Source organism: Centropristis striata, chromosome 6, assembly GCF_030273125.1.
Source record: "Centropristis striata isolate RG_2023a ecotype Rhode Island chromosome 6, C.striata_1.0, whole genome shotgun sequence".
Taxonomy (NCBI): Eukaryota; Metazoa; Chordata; class Actinopteri; order Perciformes; family Serranidae; genus Centropristis; species Centropristis striata.
The window spans coordinates 35,818,280-35,843,144 of NC_081522.1; the positions used below are offsets into that span (position 1 = coordinate 35,818,280).

General features: G+C 37.5%; 1 protein-coding gene across 1 annotated transcript in view; it reads left to right on the forward strand.

Annotated features, from left to right (window-relative positions):
• The window catches only part of poc1b (POC1 centriolar protein B), a 73,840-nt gene that overhangs the window by 8,505 nt on the left and 40,470 nt on the right, over positions 1-24,865 (forward strand). The window contains exon 10 of the mRNA XM_059334334.1: positions 335-412. Coding sequence (XP_059190317.1) covers positions 335-412 — 78 coding nt within the window. The remainder of the gene's footprint in view (positions 1-334; positions 413-24,865) is intronic.

Here is a 24,865-nt window from a genome sequence, read left to right on the forward strand (position 1 = left end):
TAACAACAAAAATAGGGAGCTATCTAGCAATTTTCCATGGTTTTCTTGATAATAATTTTGGTTAATAGGAAGAAAACCATGGAAAATGTCTAGATATCAGCTCTTAAATTAAACTCTTATGAGCTATTTTTTTTGCTATACTAAATTTGTCCAAACAAATGTACCTTTAGTTGTACCAGGCATTAAAATGAACAAGATATTGAAGAAAAAGGGTGGTCTAATAATTTTTTCCATGACTGTATATTCTGAAAACAACCTATTTTCCTTAAATATACAGGTGAGAAATCCAGACCCATGTTGTAAAGGTAAATATGACTCTTCTTTGTCTCCACAGGTCAGTCCAACAGTAGCAGACACTCAATCGACTGATCCACACGTCATCGAGCTGGGACAGTCTCTTCACAGCACCACGGTAAGCTGGCATACTATATTACATATTAATATAACATATTTTACCGCCTACAAAAGCTCTATATGCCGACAGTGAAACTGGAAATCTCACAGGAAAACTTAGGGCCTTAATTCAGTATTAGGGCTATGGTTATTAGGCACAAATCATTTAAACCATGGGTCTCAAACTCGCAGCCCACGGGCCAATTGCGGCTTTTTTTGGTAATTTTGTGTCTCTTTTTTTAGTAATTTTGTGTCTCTTTTTTTAGTAATTTTGTGTCCTTTTTTTTTTTGTAATTTTGTGTATTTTTTGGTCATTTGTGTCTTGTGTGTCTCTTTTTGGTAATTTTGTGTATTTTTTAAGTAATTTAGTTTTTTTTCTGTCATTTTGTGTCTTTTTTGGTCATTGTGTGTCTTTTTTTTTGTAATTTTGATACTGCCTCCAGCGGCCCCCAGGTTGAGTTTGAGACCCCTGATTTAAACGGTGTCAGATTTGTTATTTAAAACAAGAAGTTACAAAAGTCCCACGTGTGTGTTTTTGACTCTATGTGGATTGTTACATTTGATAAAATGAAAGGGGATATTTTTCCCTTCCGACATGATACACAACATGACAAATGGACACCACATCAGAAGCAGCAATATCAAGCTGCTAATCACCTTATCAAAAATAATTATATTTCTGCGTTTTACAGTCTGAAAATAAAAGTTTATGTCTGTAAAATTTACTTTGCTACAGGGTTCGTACGGGTGCTTGAAATCCTTGAAAATGCTTGAATTTAAATGGTGTATTTTCAAGGTTTAAAAAGTGCTTGTAAATGCTTGAAATTCTTCCTGTATTTCTCTTGCAATCTGACTATATCCATCTATAGACTATAGATAATCACATGTTAAATGTAAAAATAATGAGTAGCCTATCTGAAACGAAGACCGTTCCTCCTAAAAATGTAATACCATCACTGTTGGTATGGTTCAGTGATCAAATGTATGGTTCAGATCAAATGGTTCAAGGTTGTCGGGCGGTGACTCATCCCACCACCAGGTGGCGGTGCAGACCAGTAGTTTTCCATCCTGCTGCAGAAAAAACTAATACCTGTCCCAAAAGAAACAGTTCATTCACTTGTTAGAGATGTGATCATGCCAGCAGAAAGCAACACACTGTCTGTCTTTGCTCTTTAATTTGCGTTCATCTTTAATAATATTAATAATGATCATTTTAATAATAAACATAGTTTTGTTTGTTTGTATTTTTATTTGATACTATTTAAAAAAATTTTTATTCTATTTAATTTTTATTATTCTATTTTTTACTACCATAATCTGTTCACTCTGTAGTTGAGCTGCTGTAATAATGATAATAATAATAATAATAATAATAATAATAACAATAATGATAATAATAATATTAATAATAATTATTATTCAGTTATTATTAATATTACTGTTATTATTATTATTATTATTATTTATTTAATTTTAATTTTATTATTTTTAATTTATTATTTTTTAAATGAAATATTATACTTATTATGAAAATAATAATAATAATAATATATAATAATACTATTACTACTACTACTACTACTACTACTATTATTATTATTAATAATATATATATATATATTAATTATTATACTTATTATTAATAATTATACTTATTATTATTATTAATAATAATAATAATAATAATTATTATTATTATTATAGCTTTTTATAGTGCCTTTCGTGGACCCTAAGAATGCTTAAGAGTACACATGGAGAAAAATAAACAACATAAGAATAGAAATAATAATAGTGTGAATGCTTACTGGGGGGGAAAATAACTTCTGTACAGTATCATGTTGTTCAGAAACACTGCTACACTTATACATTGCTGCAGAGCTGCAGTTCACTGATTACTTTGATAACAGGATGGATTAAGTTAAGTTATTAAGTTATCTTAAATTGTGAATGTAGCCAAGATAAAGTTATCCCTTATCTAGAAAGTTGCATTACAGTTTAAATCTCCCTGTCCAACATTTGTCTGGAGCCTTAGGCATCTATTTTCATTTTGTTTTCAGATTCATTCGTAAAAAAAAAGTAGAATTTGTTAGACTTAGCAGCAGGGGAATATACTTCCTATATAAGACCCTTTTCCATTACAAGCCAATTTGTCTAACCTTTTCAGCTGCCATCGTTATTTATTTTACTAGTTTTAAGGCTATGTTTTGGTTTCCAGATCATTCTGTAGTTCCTGTTGTAGCTGTGGCGGCAGGGCAGTGACCTGACCCTGAACTTGAACTTGAGTAGCAGGTTCACATTATGTTGTAAGGTAAAATCCTTAATGTGAATTAGCTCGAAGCCGCTTACTCCACAAATGCTGATCCTGGATAAACGGGTAGAAACATCAGATTGATGTAGGTGGGTCTTACTGGACAGGGTTAATGAGTGTTAAAGGAAAACAACATGCTTTCACAGAACTGAGGAAGTCTGGTTAGGATGGAAGGTTTGATGGAAAATATCTTCTCCACTGCCATGTTAAAGATTAGAGAATGCTGGATCATTAACCCTCTGGAGTCTCCAAAAGCTCCAAAGCATTCAGACTTCTTCATCACATCCAGACTAGAAAACAAAGCAGCGTGGAGCCCTACTGTAAATTTACCTCTAAAGTTCTGGCTGTAAACTCCATGAGGCCAGTTTCAGTTTGATGATGATAAACCAAGTAAAACTGGAGACAAGCTCAAATATATTTAGTATAAAATGATAGAACTGGATGTAACCCTCTTATATGTTAGATTTGTAACCTTTGTTCACATGTGCAACATTTAAGATTCCTTATTGAGCATGATAGTGTTTTGAAAGTAAAAAAAGATTCAAAATCACATTTTATGTTGGACTAAAGGACAAAAAAATACACAAAATGACCAAAAAGGCACAAAAAGACTAAATAAAACCCCACAAAAAGACACTAAATTACCAAAAAAGACACAAAATTACTGAAAAAAGACACAGAAAGACACAAAATTACTAAAAAAAAAACCTACAGAATTACTAAAAAAAGACACAAAATTACCAAAAAAAGACACAAATTGACTAAAAAAAGACACAGAAAGACACAAAATGACTAAAAAAAGACACAAAATGCCCCAAAAAGACACAAAATGACAAAAAAGACACAAAATGACCAAAACAAGACACAAAATAGCTAAAAAAAAGACACAAAATGACTAAAAAAGACACAACATGACTAAAAAAAGACACAAAATGAGAAGACAGAATGACCAAGAAAAACCCACAGATGACACAAAATGACCAAAACAAGACACAAAATAACTAAAAAAGACACAATAACAGACACAAAATGACCAAAAAAGACACAAAAAGACATAAAAAAAGGATTCAAAAAAGGATGAAATAGCCCAAGTCTCCATAGAGTTAAGTTGCTCATAAACTGAGAGTGTTTGTATTGCTACTAGAATAGTTTTGCAGGTTGTTTCTTCTAAAAATGTCTCATCCTGAATCAACTGAATCTGCCTCATTTATAAAATGTGTCACAGTGACTAGCTGGAGAAGGTTCAGCAGCTTGTTCTTTCTCTACACATCCCTGGGAAAGTTACAGCTAACTACTGCCCCCTGCTGCTGGAAAATAGAATCACAGGGCATTGAATGAAAAAAAATGTAAATATTTAGACAAAAAGTGGTAATCTATCTCTCACTGACCATTACTCAGGCAGCCACCATGCCGTAAAACAATCATGACAATAAATAATATAATAAATGTCAAAAAAGACATTCAGTGAGGCACAGATGCAAAATTATCTGTGTGCTTTCTTCTTCTTACAACTTACCACTGCAAATTGAACATGCATAAATATAAATATATATGCATAAGCAGAGGAATGTGGGTGTGTGCATGCTTTCTTTTGCATACGGATATGGATCGATTCCAAAGTAAAATGGTGCACATAATTATGTATGTGTTATGTATGTATTTATATATGCATTCATGCATCTCTGAATGCGATATCTCTAGAACACCTGGAGGGAATTTCTTTAAATTTGGCACAAACTTCCTCTTGGATTAAAGGATGAACTGATTAGATTTTGGGGGTCAAAGGTCACTGTGACGTGAAGAATGTGATACCTCAGGAACAAATTGAAAGATTTATTTTATTTCAAATATGGCACAAATGCCCACTTAGACTGAAAGATCTGGTGATGTGGTCAATCAAGGGTCGAGATCACTGTGACCTCACAAAATAAAATTGTGTACATATACTAAATATGACAGAATTTCACCCAAATGTCATTTTATATTCAAAAGCTCAAATGTCAACTTCACTGTGACATCATAGTATTCTGCAAAAAGTGTTTTTGTGTCTTTTTTTTTTAGTAATGTTGTGGGTTTTTTAGTCGTTTTGTGTCTTTCTGTGTCTTTTTTTGGTCATTTTGTGTCTTTTTTAAGTCCTTTTATCCAACATAAAATGTGATTTTGAATCTTTTTTTTAACTTTCAAAACACTATCCTGCTCAATAAAAAAATTTAAATGTTGCAAATGTAAACAAAGGTGTCAAATATCGTCAGTTTTCTTCATGCATGCATGCAGAACTTCTTCATTTATATATTTTGTGTTGCCTCTGTTTGACCTTTGACTCCTGTGCAGCCACCACCAGGGTCTCTTAGATTTAGCTCCTTCACTTCCTCTTCCTCCTCCTCCTCCTCCTCTGACTTCTCTGCGTTTCTTGCAGGAGCTTAGCTCGCTGTATGAATCGCCCAAGCATGCCTGAATGTAAAGGCCCGTGAGAGATCTGAGAGAGAGAGAGAGAGAGAGCGAGAGAGAGAGAGAGAGAGAGAGAGAGAGGTAAAATAGAGATCAGAGAGATGGGAGAGAGCAGGAATCCACGTGCTGATGTCCTGGACCCCCGGGGCCGCAGCAGCAGCCGCAGCTCTAATAATAGACTTGCTGGAGTTCTTCCTGCCTGTTTAACTCACTGACTAACTTGCTGCACTCTGGTGTCACACACACACACACACACACACACACACACACATACACACATACACATTTAATACATAATATACGTCAGTTTTATCTTCGCCACCGATGTGAAGATGGATGCAAGTTAGCATGAGCAGTAAGGGTTCACCCCTCTTACTGTGGGGGCATCAGCTAATTGTGTTCACATGTATAACACACACACACACATGCACACATGCAGGCAAACTCAAACACACACACGCACACACACATGCACACACAAACAAACACATACACACATGTACACAAACGTGTACATGCACACACACACATACACACACACACACTCACACACATACACACATATTAACACACGCACACGCACACACGCAGGCAAACTCAAACAAACATGTACACACATGTACACACACATACACAAACATGTACATGCTCACACACATATGTACACACATACACACGCACACACAGACAGGAAACTCAAACTCAAACACACACACACACACACACACACATATGTACACACAAACTAAACTCAAACACACACACACACACACACACACACACACACACACACAGAGCTCCTTACTCATTCATTCACATCCCTTTTCCTGCAGCTTGTTGTGCGAGTGAATGAATTCATGCAGATTTGACACGTGGGGGTGTGTGTGTATTTGGGTTGTGTTTGTGTGTGTGTGTGTGTGTGTGTGTGTGTGTGTGTGTTTGGGTTTAGTTTGTGTGTATGCATGACTCATTGGGGGTGTGTGCATGTGAGTGTGTGTCAGAGTCATCCCTGGTTAAAGCGGGTCGAGCAGGGAGCCCCCAGTGCTACTCCTCCTCCTGTCAGCTCTCATCTGCATCACTGAGGATCTCCTCCTCTCCTCTCCTCTCCTCTCCTCTCCTCTCCTCTCATTCCGGTCATTTCCTCCTCCTTCCTCTGTTGTTGATGTCCTCAGAGTGCTTTCCGTCCGTGTTTCCCCCCCATCGCCCTAATGGGCCAAAGCGTAGGCGGAAGAAAGGAAAGGGGGAGGAAAGGAGGTCCTGACAGAGAGAGAGAGAGAGAGAGAGGAGGGATGGGAGATGCAAATGGCCTGAGGTGGTGCGTGGGTGGCTGAATGGGGAAGCTCCTGCACTTACAGTTCCTGCTGTAATTGGTGACCTTCATTCCTCTGTGTTCGGGACATCTCGTCTTGTCACTTATGCTTTTTTTCATGTATTAATTTCTCTACTTATCATTTGACTTCAGTGGCACTAAACCTTCGTTCAAAATATTCAGTTTTAATGTGTTTTAAATGTCTTCTTGTGGGTCAGGCGTTTGGATTTTCTTTGAGTTGTGGATTGAAATGACAAACCTGTCTACATACCTCTGGATACTTGTAGTCTGGCGCTTTTTTTTTTGCTAGTGTGGGTTTGGCTTTTTTGTCCTGTTGATGGTCATGCTACAGTGATGGATACATCTGCAGCCAAATCTTAAATCTGGTGCAGAGCAGCATATTAATGCATGTTGTTTTGACATTTTTAACAACAAAGATGCATAGTCAGTGCTGGATAATGGCCTGACTGCACCCTGCAAACACCCTGCTTGTTAGAGGTGGAGGAAAGATCGTTACAGCATAGTATCGCGATATTTTGCACGGCAGTATTTTATCTATTCATGGCTGCCAAGTATGCTGTCATTATTTTTGCCGTTGATTTTTTTCGGAGGGTGTAGCGGGCTCACTTTTGGGAATATACTGGAGATACTGGAAGCATATGAAACTAGAAGGTCTAAGGCAGGGGTCTCAAACTCAAATTACCTGGGGGCCGCTGGCGGCAGTATCAAAATGACCAAAAAAAGACACAAAATTACTAAAAAAGGACACAAAATGACACAAAAAAAGACACAAAATGACTAAAAAAAGACACAAAATGACTAAAAAAAGACACAAAATGACAAAAAAAGACACAAAATGACAAAAAAAAGACATAAAATGACAGAAAAAAAACCTAAATTACTTAAAAAAAGACACAAAATGACCAAAAAAAGACACAGAATTACCAAAAAACACACAAAATTACTTACTTTTAAAGTAATTAAAAGGACCTTCCACACACAACACGGTAAAGTGCCATTCATATAAAACTCACATTAAACTTTCATATCAAGGTGGGGGCCACAAAATATCGTCATGAGGGCCACAATTGGCCCGCGGGCCATGAGTTTGAGACCCCTGCTATACATAAAGCCCGTATTGCATTGTATACATTTAGGACATTTGCATGGACAGGGAAGTGATGTCAGTAATGGCCTGATGACACTGGCCTCAGCTGTGGTTTTATCTCTCCCTCTCCTCTTTTCTCTCTCTCTGCATTAGCCATTAGGCTCTGCAGAGAGCTAGCGGCGCTAGCAGGGCTCAGTGCTTCTGAATGGACTCTTATCAGCAAACACTACGTCATGTCAGAGCAGTGCGAGGCCCGGGGCGGAGCCTTCACTCTATATTGACATTACAGAGCTTTGATAGAGACGCCAGCAGGCGTAAAGTGACGTATCTCATCAGCACCAACAGCCACAGTGTCCATGAAGTGTCTCTGTGTGTCCTTGTGCACTCAACTCCTTCATTCTCTCTCCTCAGAAACTTGGAAAGATTACAGATTAGTGTACAAGCATTAAAATAAGCTTTTTTACCTTCAGTATACCAACATATTATGGGGACAATTACAGTTAATTTGCCTACTGTGTTAAATTGCAACTTTTATCCCCAGAAAAATCAAAATTAGCTCATAAAAGCTTATGTAGCACCCATTTTAAAGCTTTCAGTAAATGAAAAACAAACATATTTCACTGTTTGGTTCTGCTTTTACATTTTATTTTTTAAAGTGCACAACAAACTACTTTTGCTCAGGATAAATCTTAACCACGTTCAACTTGAAAACAAGTGAGTTTTAAGAAGACAACAAGGCTAAAAGAGGAACCTCACAATGTGTAGGCCGCTCAGATTAAAAAGGATGCTTGTTTTTTAAGTGTAAGTAAGTACACCATTATTAGTTTGTGAGACTGAATGTAATAGAGTCTCTGGGCTGCTTCAGTCTCTGTGGAGCTGAGTGGCAGCAGAGAGTGGGCGACAACACGGAGAGTGTCAAAGCCATCGCACTGAACAGATATCAAGTCAGCTGTGGAACACATGAATAATGGCAGACATGAAACGAGTTCAAGGAAGACAAAGCGTGTGTGTTTGTGTGTGTGTGTGTGTGTGTGCGTGTGTGTGTGTGTGTTCTTGTACTTCCTACATTGTGAGGACCGGAACACGTTTTTAACCAACAGAGTGAGGACATTTTTGCAAAGTGAGGACATTTCGGCCGGTCCTCACTTCTTTAAAGGCTTGTTTGAGAGTTCAGATTTTGTTTTAAGGTTAATGTTACAATTAGGTTTATTTTAGGGTTAGGGTTGGGCATTTAGTTGTCATGGTGAAGATTAGGTTTAGGGTTAGTAAAAGGGGCTGGGAATTCACTATTCCAATGAGGGTCCTCACAAGGATAGAAGTACAAGGGTGTGTGTGTGTGTGTGTGTTCTTGTACTTCCTACATAGTGAGGACCTGGACACTTTTTTAACCAACAGAGTATTTTAACCATACATTATTCCAATGAGGATTCTCACAAAGATAGAAGTACAAGAATGTGTGTGTGTGTGTGTGTGTGTGTGTGTGTGTGTGTGTGTGTGTGTGTGTGTGTGTGTGTGTGTGTGTGTGTGTGTGTGTGTGTGTGTGTGTGCAAAGTGGGCCTGTCTTTATGAGGACTAAATAATCCAAGTAGGTGCACAAAAATGCTCTGCAGGAGAACAGAATACACAAACTGCAAAAGTGTAATGTTGTTTTAAAGTGCAACAGTGTGCATGAAGAACCAAGTTAATTATAAAGTGTTGACACTAACTGTTCCTAATAATATTGCTGATAAACACTCTTGACCAGTGCAAATGTGTGTGTGTTTAAGAGGTGATTAAATAGCACGGCGGTTAGATTTGGTTACTTACGCCATCTCTCGTGTCCCTGCAGACGTTAGCTGTGACGCCAGTTTGACCAGACTCGGTGTCCTCTACTGACAGGACTCTGTGTGTGCACTTGTGATTCTTTTGTGGTTGTGTGTCCTTCCATCCTACCATGAATGAATAATCCTTATCTTGTGTGTGTGTGAGTGTGTGTATTACTGTGCTCTGCTGTCACGTGGAGTCACTATTCAGGTGCATCAGTCAACTGTGAATATGTAAGGCCATGCATGTTTGTGTAATTGCAGTGTGTGTGTATGCGTCTACATTTACACAGATGGCCCACCCCCACCCATTTCTAGCTTCCTGTGCAGGGGAAGTACAGGATATTGGATGGCCCGGAGGTTTAGATACCAGATTTAAGTGCTGTAGAGGAGAACACGAGTGACAAGACACGACGGAAATGAGCTAAAGATAGTAACAGCCCTGAGAGGGAGGGGGGGGGGGGGTCACTTTCCACCAGGACAAGGGCTCCCAGAGGCTGCATAACACCCTCACACACACACACACACACACACATATACACACTGTTATACTCCAGCAAACACGCTTGTGTGCATTCAGTCAAAGCGCGTGTTCATTCATACAATATTCTGTTAGAATCACGCTGACTCACATGCAGACCAAATCTGATAAGCATGCAGACATACACAGTCTCATATTATAATGTGCTTAAACTTGTTTTAAGTGATTATTTTTGATAATGAGATTGAATCAAATGACTTCATGTAATGTGAGAGGATCAGTCGTAGTGCCGGACACACTGAGAATCAACACCTGATTTTGCAGGTCTGCACACTTTTAAGCCTCTTAGCTTATTGTTTGGGCTTACTGGCTTGCACGTAGGCAACACTCAATATTGAAAATAATAATTCATGCACCAAAGGACTTTAAAATGTATAAAATATATTATAATATTAAATACCACTGATTTTAAACACAATGTAACATATTGTGCTGCAGGTAAAAGCTTCCTGTTTCCTGTTTCCTTCCTGTTTAACAGGATTTTTACACTTTTTGCATATTATTATGGCATCGATCGTTTCATCCATCTTGACAAATGTCATTATTTTTTGCAAATATTTTAACTGGGCAGTGTCTTATATGTTGCTGTGTGATATTGTTTTGCATTGTTGCTATTCTCTCATAGCCAGACCTACTGTACCTCCACAGTGCTGGCTGCACCCATTATCATTTTGCTATCAGGGAAATTCTCAGGCTTATTTGTATTTTTTCAAACCAGGCCCTCGTGACGATATTTTGTGGCCCCCACCTTGATATGAAATTTTAATGTGAGTTTTATATGAATGGCACTTTACCATGTTGTGTGTGGAAGGTCCCTTTAATTACTTTTTTTGGTAATTTTGTGTCTTTTTAAAATAATTTTGTATCTTTTAAAAAAAAAAAAAAGGTGTCTTTTTTAAATAATTTTGTGTCTTCTTTGGTAATTCTGTCTTTTTTTTTTTTTGTAATTTTGTGTCTTTGTTAAATAATTTTGTGTCTTTTTAAAAAAAAATTGTCTTTTTTAAATAATTTTGTGGCTTTTTTTTTTTTTTTTTTAGTATTTTTGTGTCTTTTTTAATATAATTTTGTGTCTGTTTTGGTAATTCTGTGTATTTTTTGGTCATTTTGCGTCTTTTTTGTCATTTTGTGTCTTTTTTTGTGTCATTTTTTGTCTTTTTTTGGTCATTTTGATACTGCCTCCAGCGACCCCCAGGTAATTAGAGTTTGAGACCCCTGCATTAATCCATCATCGATTAATTATTCCCATCCCTTGTTGGCATTGTATTTAGTGGATTTGCACCTTATTTTCACCCTGTTGTTAATATTATCTCCTACTTTTATACTTGCTTACTTACACAACAGTTTTATCGAATCTTCTGTGAGTTCCTCCTTCTAGTGGGCAGTGAGTTCTTCCTGCAGCTGTAAGTATTTAATGAGACCTTGTATTGTGTAACTGGAATATTACATGACACCTCCTGACCAGTCGATCAGTCAGTCGCCCCAGTGACAGCGGAGTCAAAGCGGAAACCCGTCTCTGGACACCGCGCACGTCCCCATAATGCTCTGTTTTGCTGCGAGTGTCCCTGTGGCATCTCCAGTCTCGTTGGCGCTAGCATGCAAGCGTTCAAAAACTTGATCTTCCTCATGAAAAATACAAGAGGAGGGCAAGCCTTATCACTTATTCAGGAGGATTCTCTCTTTGGATTCCCATCTGTCCTTTCCCCCATCACCTCTCTCCCCTTTCTCTCCTCTTGTACCTCTTATCTTTTATCTCAAACTTATGCAACGCTCATTTAGAGGAAGCAGGTGGTGACTTTGTGTTCCTCTGCTCATCAGGAGAAGAGTTTTGTTACCGTTGAATTGTTGGGTTTGTAATGTTGGACGGGACAGAATCAGTCATTTGAAATCACCATCTGGGACTCTGGAGAACTGTGAGAGAGAAACATTTTAGTTTTTTATTACATTATAATGACTAAAAACTAACTAACAAATAAATTGATATAAAAAAAACAAACACGTTGGACAAACATGGACATGTTGTAGAGTCGACCTTAAGAAGTTTAGATTTAAAAGAGCTCAATGATATGAACTTTGTTCTTTTTTCAGTCATTCTGTAATTTATTCCATGTAAAACAGGGATCTCAAACTTGAGGCCCGTGGGCCAATTGCGGCCCTCGTGATGATATTTTGTGGCCCCCACCTTGATATGAAAGTTTAATGTGAGTTTTATATGAATGGCACTTTACTGTGTTGTGTGTGGAAGGTCCCTTTAATTACTTTTTCTGTAATTTTGTGTCTTTTTAAAAATCTAGTCTTTTTTTAAATAATTTTGTGTCTTTTTTGGGTAATTTTGTGTCTTTTTTTTAAATCATTTTGTGTAATTTTTAGTAATTTTGTGTATTTCTTTTTTGTCATTTTGTGTCTTTTTTTGGTCGTTTTGATACTGCCTCCAGCGGCCCCCAGGTAATTAGAGTTTGAGACCCCTGATGTAAAAGGTGCAGAGTGGACAAAAGCCCTTTTACCCAATTCAGTACAGGAGTATGGAACAGAAAGCAACAAAAGATCGGAAAGAATAAGGATTTTTTTCCTTAAGGTTAGGAGTACATACTCCAGTTTCAAACACATCCGGAGTAAATCAACCTGCTAAATGTCAGCTACACTTGACAGATTTTTGGTTGCACTTAAAACATTCACACTGTGTGGAGCCCTGTTAAGGGTGATTTGGCGTAGAATATTCATGATGTCAGTAATTAGCCTTCCATCACATAGTCTCATGTTTACCACAGATTTTCTCACTTCTACTATTTTTATCTGTTTTCCCCCCTCGTTCCCGTTACTCTCCGGGCTTCCCTTCTTCCGTGACGCCTCCGTCATCCTTCCACATCCGCCCGTCCCCCGGCCCTCCGAGTGCTGCTCTCTCTCTGGTGCAGCTCGTGTCCTCGGGGGCTCCTACTGTGAACGTGCTGACAGCCGTTCCATGCAGGAGGCTAAAAATAGCCAGGCAGGTCTATTACAGGTACCAGGACACCTGAAAGGCAAATGATGATGTGTTGTGTTTTTCTTTCCCGCTTGCTGTTGTCCCTGCCTGGAGGAATGGCAGCAGGCTGGGGAGAGAGATGTAAATAGAACTTGGATGAAATAAAAAAAGAACAGACAGGAGATTTGATTATGTTGTCTTCACCCTGATGGTAAAAAACCCTGACAAGAATAGAGAGCGAGAGAAAAATGCAACCAAAAATATTTGTAGTTTCTTCTTTCTGTGATCAGTTCTTGTTGTTTAAGGATTCCCAGCTCACTTGTTGAGGTTGTTTTCTCTTCATTCAATGATTAAATATTTGGGTTTGCATGAAGAACATGACATTAACCCTTTATGAAGGGTGAAGAACCATATTTGGTAACTTCAGTGGATATCTAAATGAGGTCCCCATGTCTCTCTGTGAGGTCGTAGAACCACATGGATTTCTTCCAGCTAATCAGCAAAGATCAGGCTACGTCACAGACAGTGACACCATGACATCTGACCAATCAGCATGATAATAATATAATAATATTAACTTTATTGACCTGGAACTCCAATGTAAAAATGAAAAATTTAGAAAAAAATCTGCAAGAAACAGTCGTACAAACAGAGTTATCCTTCAGTGACTTGTAATAATAATTAATATTTAGAGAAAAAAGTTGAAAAGTTGCAGATTTAAGAGATTTAAAGTGGCGAATCTGTGTGAAAAAAGTCAGATTTACGAAAAAAAAGTGGGGGGAAAAGCAACTTTTTTTCTCCCAGATTCACCACTTTAAACCTCATAAATCTGCACATTTTTTCTCGTAGATTTGCCACTTTAATCTCGTAAACTTTTTTCTCAAAATATTACCCCCCTCCCCCGGGTCTGTATGTTTGTTTTTTTTACACATTCCGGCATTATGTAATATCCTCCAATATTTTCTAGGGTTGATTGAATTTGGAATTTGCAAGTATTTCAATGAGTGCCCTATTAAGGGTTAACTTAACAAAGATATACTCTCCTGGTGATCCTTGTTTGCTGACTACCGCTCCTTCAAATGTGCAAAAAAAGGAAAACATGTTGCATCAAGTCCGGAAATCTTCATATTTACCATTTAGGCAACATTGTCTTGCATTTCTGATTACCTTTCTCAATGCATGCAGCAAAATAAGCCTGTCTCTAAGTGAGAAAGCAGCTGATATGTATTCACTGTGTTTGTCTAAATGTGGTCGACCACTGCAGCTTCCTCAGTGAAACACTAGTGTGTATGTGTGTGGAAATAACAGGCTACCTGAATATCTGGCAGTGTTGCTGGCTGATGCTATTTTCTCCCTGAGTGGAGGCAGAGAGGATGTGGCCCGGTGAACCGCGTAGGCAGATCAGACGCCTCACGGCTCTGTTAGCGGCCAGGCTTGTTCTGTACAGCTCTACAGACTTGCAGAAAAACACGTTGTTGATTTTCCTTAACGTTTGTTTATGTGATTTTTATTTCTCTTCCTCCCATTGGGATGCATCTATACCTGCAGCCCTTGAGTGATTCGGGCGAAGGTTAGCTAAGGAAGAACAATACTTTTATTTGGCTTTCAGTGCTTTTGGGAATGGATTCGGAAAAAAGAAAATGCTATATTTAGTTTGGTGGTGGGTTGAGAATATTCATATCTGCCTCATCTGTTTGGTGAAAATGGTCATTTTGTATCTCTTTTGGGTAATTTTGTGTCTTTTTTAAAAATAAATTTGTGTCTCTATTGGTAATTCTGTGTATTGTTTGGTCATTTTGTGTCTTTTTTAGGTAATTTTGTGTTTTTTCAGTCATTTTGTGTGTATTTTTGTAATCTAGTGTCTTTTTTTGGTCATTTTGTGTCTTTTTTGTAATTTTGTGTCTTTTTTTGGTCATTTTGTGTCTTTTTTACGTAAATTCACATTTTGTTTATGTGATTTTTACTTCTCTTCCTCCCATTGGGATGCATCTATACCTTGAGTGATTCAGGTGAAGGTTAGCTAAGGAAGAACAATACTTTTATTTGTCTTTCAGTGCTTTTGGGAATGGATTCGGAAAAAAGAAAATGCTATATTTAGTTTGGTGGTGGGTTGAGAATATTCATATCTGCCTCATCTGTTTGGTGAAGGAAGTAGCACTGGTTTATTTTTCACTAAATCTGTGTTCCAGCTGATTGTTGAATAGGAGAATATGCTGCTCAGGACTAGAGTTGTTCCGATTCCGATACCAGTATCGGAAATTGCTCCAATACTGCCGAAAATTGTCATTTTGTATCTTTTTTGGGTCATTTTGTGTCTTTTTAAAAATAATTTTGTGTCTTTGTTGGCAATTCTGTGTATTGTTTGGTCATTTTGTGTCTTTTTCTAAGTAATTTAGTGTTTTTTTCAGTCATTTTGTGTCTTTTTTTGTAATTTAGTGTATTTTTTTGGTCATTTTGTGTCTTTTTAGTAATTTTGTGTCTTTTTTTGGTCATTTTGTGTCTTTTTTACGTAAATTCACATTTTGTTTATGTGATTTTTATTTCTCTTCCTCCCATTGGGATGCATCTATACCTGCAGCCCTTGAGTGATTCGGGCGAAGGTTAGCTAAGGAAGAACAATACTTTTATTTGCCTTTCAGTGCTTTTGGGAATGGATTTGAAGAAAGAAAATGCTATATTTAGTTTGGTGGTGGGTTGAGAATATTCATATCTGCCTCATCTGTTTGGTGAGGGAAGTAGCACTGGCTCATTTTTCACTAAATCTGTGTTCCAGCTGATTGTTGAACAGGAGAATATGCTGCCCAGGACTTGTTATATGAATCCCCAATATCCATATTTAATGCTCAAGAATGTACTTCAGTATTTTAGTCTTTGCACGCATGAAAAGTATCACTGTGTCACTCTATGTACACTGAAAAAAAAACTTTTTTGGCCCTGTAATTATTATTTCAATCATCTATATAAATTCTACAAAGAAATATGAATTCAGTGCTTTTACTTTAAAATAGCAGTTTTTCATGTAGTGCATTACTTAGTGATTGTTTGTTATTATGTGTCCTCAGTTTGGTATGTAAATTAACATACATTATTGTAAATTATTGTAAAATAATCTTGCAGAAAGCGAGAACTGGTGAAGCAAAGCAGCAAGCAACACTCTCTCTCACACACACACACACACACACACACACACACATGCACACGCGCGCCAACACTGCTGGTAGACTGTGAGCTGAAACTACAGAGCAGCCAGAGTCAGAACATGCTGCAGAAAAACGTTTCAGAAGCAGAATTGAGCATTTTAGTCTCAAAGTAGAGATGGGCTAGTCTGGCTTTATAAACATCAATTTCTGTCGCTCTACATACGTCATCTGGTAATAACTGATATGATTGGCTAAGAGCTACCTACAGACGTGTAAACCACGCCTCCTCTACGGAGAAATTAATGGCTGGTTTCCAGACGAATCTCATTTGTGATTAGTCTGGCGTTAGCCAGGCTAACTGCCTCCAGCGGCCCCCAGGTAATTTAAGTTTGTGACCCCTGATGTAAAAGGTGCGGAGTGGACAAAAGCCCTTTTACCCAATTCAGTTCGGGAGTATGGAACAGAAAGCAACAAAAGATCTTGAGAACGGAAAGAATAAGGATTTTTTTCCTTAAGGTTTTGATGTAGCTCAACAAGGAGTACATAGTCCGGTTTCACATATACATCCAGAGTAAAATATGTATTTGTGAATATGTATTTTCATAAAAGATATTAAACAGCCTGAGTAAAGATTACAAACACTTTCTGTGTGGAAAAACTTACCTAGCTTTTTTTAAGTAAATGTCACTCACATTTTTTTTCAGTGTATGTGTGAATCCTCATACTTGTGGCTACACACTCATGTCTGAAAAAAAAAAAAAAGGGATTACTGGAAAAGGACTTGGAAAACAAATCCATTTCCTGTGAGTTGAGAAAGCCAACGGGGTCCTGGTTTCTCTCCGGAGGTGCAGCTGTAACTCTACACTGCCTCAGTCCCAGGTTAGCCCCCCTCCTCTTGCTGCTGCCCCCCTCCTGTTAAGCTCATAGTTCACCTGTTAGGAAGTCATTCATCTCTCTGTTCCCCGGAGAGGGATAACTGGATCCCCACCTCTGACCACAGCGCCACTGATGGATGGCTTTAATGGGCTTTTATCGTTTGATGTATCCACTCTCTCCCTCTTTCTTTTCCAAATCTAATCTGCTCTCCTTCTATCTCTTTACTCTATCTGCTCAGGACTTACCTTTTTTACTTGCTATTCTCTTTTGTGTTTACCTCCCATTTCCTTTTAACCCTCTGAAATCTTTGGCTATTATGTCCGTTCAAAAATCTGTTCAAAAATCTTCACCATGCCATGTTGGTATCAGTTTTTTCAGCACAACCTCACATATTATATGTCCTGATAATTAATTTTTTAACTTTGACTTACTTGATCAACATTTTAACCCCAAAAGAAACTAAGGAAACATAAAATCTGATCTTGAAAATTATGTTTCAAAACACAGAATTTTAAATATTGAAAATATGAAGACAGGTTGCAGGTACAAGGACAGGCCATCACACTGTACAATAACAGATAATAGTCTGGTTCATCTATCTATCTATCTATCTATCTATCTATCTATCCATCTATCCATCTATCCATCTATCCATCTATCCATCTATCCATCCATCCATCCATCCATCCATCTCAGGTAAAATTAGGATAATATCTAGTTAAATATTTTATACTAAATATATTTGACAATATCTCCGGTTTTACTTGGCTGAATATCATAAAAAAAATTTGTCATGGAGTTTCAAGCCAGAACTTTAGAGGGAAGCTAATGACAAGACTCAATGTTGCTTCATTTTTATGTCTTCACGTCATGAAGAAGTCATGTTCAGGTGCTTTCATGGACTCCAGAGGGTTTTTAACATATACAGCATTACAATGGGAAATGGTTCCAAAGAGAAGAAGTTCTTTGATAACCAATAGTGCAATGAACGTCATAAAGAGTGTCCTGAAAATAGCCCAGTGACAAAAATGAACAACAAATCAACAAAATGAACCAGTGTTACCAAGAAATTGGCAATAACTTAACTATAAAGTAACAAGACAGAGTGGGGATAATTGGTTTATTGATTGAGTTTGGAGGGAACATGGAATGTGATTAGGTTTGATCATTTGGTGTTTTGTTTCTATTTAAAGGGACAGACATCCAATAGCATGACGTCACACTGGTTGTTGCCTATTGGTTTTTGGCAACCAGTGCATGAGCAGAATGGATTTGGAGCTGCATTGATGCTATGTTATCAGCTAATGCTAGTGCAGGGGTAGGCGACCTGTACTAACTAAAGAGCCACTGTTGGCCAAAAAAATAAACAGCCTAATAAGTCTAAATTAGACTACCAACATTATTAATAGTCATATTGAGCATTTATTAATATGATTTTGAAAACTGGTCTATCTAGGGGAACTCAAAACTAAACTCAAAGTTTGCAAAACTTAAAGGTTAAGGCGCCGGACCGGAGACTTTCATAAGGTATGAAGCAAATTTTAGTTGACTTAAATGTCAAAACTTTTTTAATATGCTGTAAAAAGGCTATACAATTTTACAGTTGAAGAATACAAATAGTTTTTGGTCTACGGCATTGATAAAAGAAAATTTTAATGTAAATATATACATACAATTGTTTTGTCTCAGCCATGGGGAGACCCTGCAGGTGGCCTAAAGAGCCACATGAGGCTCTGGAGCCACAGGTTGACCACCCCTATGCTAGTGCAAACAAGGGGATCCTTATTCAAAATAGCCAGCCAGCCAACTCAGAGTGTTGAAATGCACTTTTAATCATCTGAAAACACTCTTTGAAAGGCTCAAGGTTCTTAGACTAAACAGGTCCTTAAACAACCCCTACTTAGTTGTCCATTTTACTTTAAATTTGAACATAATTTTTACAAAATGAACATCATGCTGTATTGAAGATGGCTGGTAACTAGTGATTGAGACCTTAAACTCCTTAGGAGAATGTTTACTGCAATAATAAATTAAATGAGGAGTTGGGTCATTTTCCTATTGACTTACATACAAATCGAGTTATTTTTTGCAACCAGTGGAGTCGCCCCCTACTGGCCATTAGAAATAATGCACTCCTACATTGGTTTCGCTGTTCAGACCCCAAGTTTACTGCTTGGGAATAGACTTAAGATGCATTTTTAATAGGGCCGGGACTTTAACGCGTTAATTAAGATGAATTCATTAGACAAAAATTAACACGTTAAAAAAATTGACGCATTTTAATCACACTTATTTTTGCACCGCGGAACGTTTCTCACTGGATGAGTTTCAGGCGGACCAGTTATACTGGAGCACCAACTAGCATTCATGAGTTCAGACAACAACAAACCACAGTGAACATGAAGGAAGAAGCTGATGAGACGCTTTGGTTGGCCCCGTGGATGATGGGACATTTAGTTACTAAAAACCAACGGATGGAAGCGCTGAAAATTGCACTGGTCTGTTGGACTTGTTGCTTAAGCTTATGTATTCAGTCATTATTCAATGGTATACTGAAAATCCATGTGAAAAAATTACTTCTCACTGCTCACAGGGCAAATATATATATTCGATTAAAATGCGATTAAAATGCGATTAATTTCGATTAATTAATTACAAAGCCTCTAATTAATTCGATTTTTTTTTTTTTTATCAAGTCCCGGCCCTAGTTTTTAACCATCCAGAACTCCAGACCACTTTGCTAAAGACCTCATTACAGTGTCCCTGATTGTAAATTACAAACATGCTAATTGCTCAGTCATTACAGTGAGACCACTCCAACAAAAAACGTAGTGTTGTCTGGGAATAAAGATGATCCTAACTTGACTTTTGCTGTAGTGCAGTCGTTCAGTCAGATACATGAAAGCACACATTCCTCGGTAGTTAACGGCAGTTAATTGGTCATGAACACAGAATTAACCATGCATTCCCATCTAATTGAGCCTCTAAAGCCTTGAATTTATACCATGTAGGTCAGCTTATGTACCTTTTTCCAATGCAATTGCTTAGGATTCTAATACAGTAGCTGATAGCTAAGATTGTTTTCCTCTCGGTTCCTGGACTTCGCTGATATCCTTTTGATCTTTTGAGAAAGGTCCTGTCTTAATCAGAAAAAGACTTATTGACCAAAGAAATGCAGTTTTTAGGCCCAAATCTGTGATTATGCTTTCCATAAAAAATATTTTAATGTTGTCAGAGTCAAATAGCTTTTGTTGCTTTATTGTTTTTTGTTTGATTGTTTGTCAAGGTTCAGATGTAATCTTCTTGCTGAAAGACGATTAAGAGTTTTGCGGTGGCCGTGAGCCCGGTATGTGTGGGAAACATGGGAAGTGTTAGCTCGCTAGCTAGCATAGTCTGAGAGGGGGATTACGGCCAGCCTTGAGCTCACATTGTTTTATAGTGGGACAATTAGAAATTAGCAGTGGGGTTATTCTGAATGGCAAATGAGTTTCCCACAGGTGCTTTGCAGTCCTTTTGGTATTAGCTTAAGTGCTAAAGCTGATTAGCAGGCATTCGTGTGGCAATGCAGCTCAATCCAATCTCCCTGATGGATACCCGCCTGTTTTGCGACATGGTCTGTTTAATATTTGTGTGAAGATGTTGCTGTTTGCATGACATTTAGAGCTTGTTTTTCTGCTCTTTTCTTATACTTTTATGCTCGTCCTTTCATGTGAATACTTGCATTAAATTAACTTCAAAGTACAGGATTCTCCACGACACTTTCAGTCACTCCGTCTGCTGTTTGTGTCACTTTTTCCGAGTCGTTTACCTGTCCAGTAATCTCCACGTTGGCTTTCTCAGAGATAAAAGGATGTGAGTCATGCTTACGTTTGGATATGTGTCAAGATTACACAGGAAGATTAACCTACATACACCTTATCCCTCCATATGGCAACACATTTCAAATTCCACAGGTGGTAACAAAAAAATCTTATAACAAAGCTAAAACACCTGATTTTTTAGCTTTTTAATGCTATGCTTCTTCACTTTCTTCTCAGGTATTTCTCAGTACTCTGGCACTTCTTTCAGCCATGTTTATTGTTCTCCTTCACGACACAGTTGTTAAAGTATTAACCATCTGTCTAGCTGTGCAACATTATGTAACTGCCATTCAGAAGAACAGTACAACTCGTGAGCAGTCTGTGTTACAGCTGGCTGCTTCTTACGACAGTATTGCCTGGCAGTTCACGCAGGAATGTGGCGTTTCTGGGAATAACTGGTATACATTAATGAAATATGGTTAAACTGGCAGTTGGCAGACTCCATTGAGAATTGGATCACAATTAATGTTGATCAAAATGTTATAATTTCCAAGACTCGTTCAGAAATGTGCTTTTTGGTTTCACTTTATTGATTAATTAAAGTTAAAGTTTGGAACTACTGTGGAAAGAAACTCATCTTACATAAAAACAGATGTAAAACACAAACCAAACAACTTGTAAAAGGCAAAATGGAGAATATTTGTTCATATAAACTTAAAGCTAAAAATCCAATTTTACAATTTACAGCTTTGTGGCTGCTTGAATATTCTTGAAAACAATGTTGTTGTTTTTTATTTCAACACATTTTGGTTTATGTTCTTACAACAACAAAAAATATTGTCTAGCAGTACATGGGAAACATAACATCATCTGCATATAGCATCTATGAAATCCTGAAATTGATTTCTTCAGTTTCACGTTATCAACATTGAACTATGAATAAACTGTGACAAAATGCTGCATTTTAGAGTGACTTTTATGGAGATAAATGGACCAAACTTAGCAGAAATGTCCTCACTCTGACCCACCGCAGCTCCTTTTGGTGGATATGTCCACATACCACCTTTGTGCTGCAGGTCCCCTTGTGACTGGCTATATTTGAGCACTTAAGTGAGCCTAATGAAAGGAAGTCACCCATTTATTTCCCTCTCTACAGCTAGTTATTCTTAGACAGTCCCTTTGCTGCTCCGATGAATCAGTTGCAGCACTTCAAAGGCCTCGGCCTGAACTGACAGCCATGGCCCTTGTCAGAAAAACATGCAGTAATCTTGTGTCACACAACAGGAGCTATGTTTGGAGCGGCTCATGTGAGGGCAATTGACAAGAGTCTGGCCAACAAGTGACACATTGATGTTCCTGAATTTGGCATGGACGAATCGGATTAGGTCTCAGGATTCCAATTACCCAAGATGATCCGTTGTAGTTATATGTTGTACTGTATACTCTGGTTGAAACTGTGTTGACTAATGCAGCTGTTCTCAACCTTGGGGTCTTGTCCCCAATTGGGGTCGTGAGATGATTTCTGGGGGTCGCCAAATCAATTTGGAAGTCAGCTCTGTCTCCACTGTGTTAAAGTGTTCATGTGTTTTTGGTCATTTAATGTCTTTTTTTGGTCATTTTGTGTGTTTTTTTTAGTCATTTTGTGTCTTTTTTTTGGTCATTTTGTGTCTTATTTTGGTCATTTTGGGTCTTTTTTTTGGTCATTTTGTCTCTTTTCTGGCCATTTTGTGGTCAATTTGTGTCTTTTTTTGTCATTTTGTTTCCTTTTTTGTTCATTTTGTGTCTTTTCTGGCCATTTTGTGTCTTTTTTGGTAATTTTGTGTCTTTTTTTTATCATTTTGTGGTCAATTTGTGTCTTTTTTGGTCATTTTGTTTCCTTTTTTGGTCATTTTGTGTCTTTTCTGGCCATTTTGTGTCTTTTTTGGTCATTTTGTGTCTTTTTTTATCATTTTTTGGTCAATTTGTGTCTTTTCTAGTAGCAAGTTATTACTTTACGAGGAGTCTCTGGCTTGAAGCTGACTGTTACACACTCAGGAGGTAAAAGTAACAATAAAATATAAAAAAATATAGAAATGCACAGACAGAGAGATGTTTTAGTTGTCTGCTTCATTATTTGTCCAAAATTCGTCGTATCAACTTAGTTTGTATGATCTGAACTGTGCGTGTGAGATTGTGTTCAGTGAGCGGGGGTCAATGGGGACAACATGCATGTTAAATTGGGGGTCGCCACTCAAAAAGGTTGAGAACTACTGGACTAATGGATCAGATCTCCAGTGAAGAGCAGAATCTGATAGATATTAAGTTTATGTTACACTTCTTACGCTTCCCATAACTGTTGTGTTAAATAATTTGCATCGCTTTTTCTTCTGGTCGTAGCATTATTGGTTGTTGACAGTTGCATTTGTGTGGCATCATGAACAAAAGACATCTGTCCTCTCTTCATCTTTGTTCTTCTTTTTACACTCTCAAACAGAGACAAAGAGTCAGATCTGTACAACTGAAGTGAGACAAAGAGTCACTTTGCTTTGAGTCAACATGCACAGTTTCGAGATCTTGAGTTGCTGATTTTCTGTAACACACAAGCAATACCTGCACATTTTTGGGCATTTTCAAATGAATCTAAATCTAATCTAAATCTCGATCTAAAATGTGCACTCAGAATGAAATAAACAGGTCGGGATTGTGTTCCAAAAGTGCCAAAGCATGGCTTCTTTATCACATCCAGACGTAAAAAAAACAACGCAGGCCAAATAAAAGACACAAAAAGACTAAAATAGACACAAAATAACCAAAAAAGACATAAAAATGAGAAGAAAGAATAACCATAAAAACCCCACAGAAGACATAAAATAACAAAAAAACACAGAAAATTACAAAAAAAGAGACAAAATAACTAAAAAAGACACAACAGACACAAAATTTACCAAAAAAGACATAAAAACCTGCACAAATGACCAAAAAAGATACAAAATGACAAAAACAAGACACAAAATGACAAAAAAAAGACACAAAATTACCAAAAAAAGACACAAAATGAGAAGACAGAATAACCAAAAAAAAAACACAGAAGACACAAAATTACCAAAAAAGACACAAAACCCCACAAATGACCAAAAAAGACACAAAAGGACAAAAACAAAAACAAAACAAAAAAAGACACAACAACAGACACAAAATTACCAAAAAAGACACAAAAAAAGACACAAATTACCATCAAAAGACACAAAATGACTTACAAAGACCCAAAAAGACATGGAAAGGATTTTAAAAATGGACAAAATAGTCCAAGACTCCATAGAGTTAAGGATACTTTGACAGAACTGCCTGGATTCTCAAGCTTCTTCCGGTCAGCATATGGTTTCATTTTACTGCCGCTGTTTCACACTCCATTTCTACTAAGTTCCACATCTTCATCTTTGTTTCTCTCTTCACACCTGTCTTCTCCCGAACCCTCTCTCCTACTGTCTATGTTCTGAGGCAGTAGGACTTGGACAACATCTCCTCTGTTCCAATAAGTCGGTGTAGAGCACAATAGTCTTGGTGTTTGGAAGTGCCCAGGAGGAAACACTCGACAGACTGTTGATCCACCTGTTTGTGGACAGAGTGGGCTTGAACGTTTGGCTTGTTTGACGTCAACCTCTGGACCTTGTGGAGGTGGAACCATGAGAAAGACAAGAACGGCTCCACTGTTTAGAACTGTTTTACTTGTTTCCCTAGTAGGACCTCTCCTTTCTCTGGAGCCTTTTCCCTCCTCTGCAAAGTCTTCTTTAGCGTTGCAGTATGCATTTCTCCCTGCTTAGGATAACAAGTGAATACAATATATCATAGAATACTGGTCTCTGAGGTCAAACGCACCTTAACACCAGCTATGATTGTTTTTTCAGCCTGACATCTTGAGGAACTATAACCGGATTCCATAAAAGATTGGAAAATTTGAACAGGGACTGCGAGATACGACGATTTATATCGTTAAATTGTCCAAAAATGTCAGTAATATCCATTTTTCCATATGGGTGATTCTCATGAAGCCAGTCTAAACTACAGTATGTCTGTGAATATTATAAGGACATACTTTATTAAACTAAATATATTTCACTTTTATATGAGTGAACAATATAGCCATAATGAGGCACAATTCATTGTTTTGTGTTAAAATAATATTTTCTATATTTTTAAACATATTT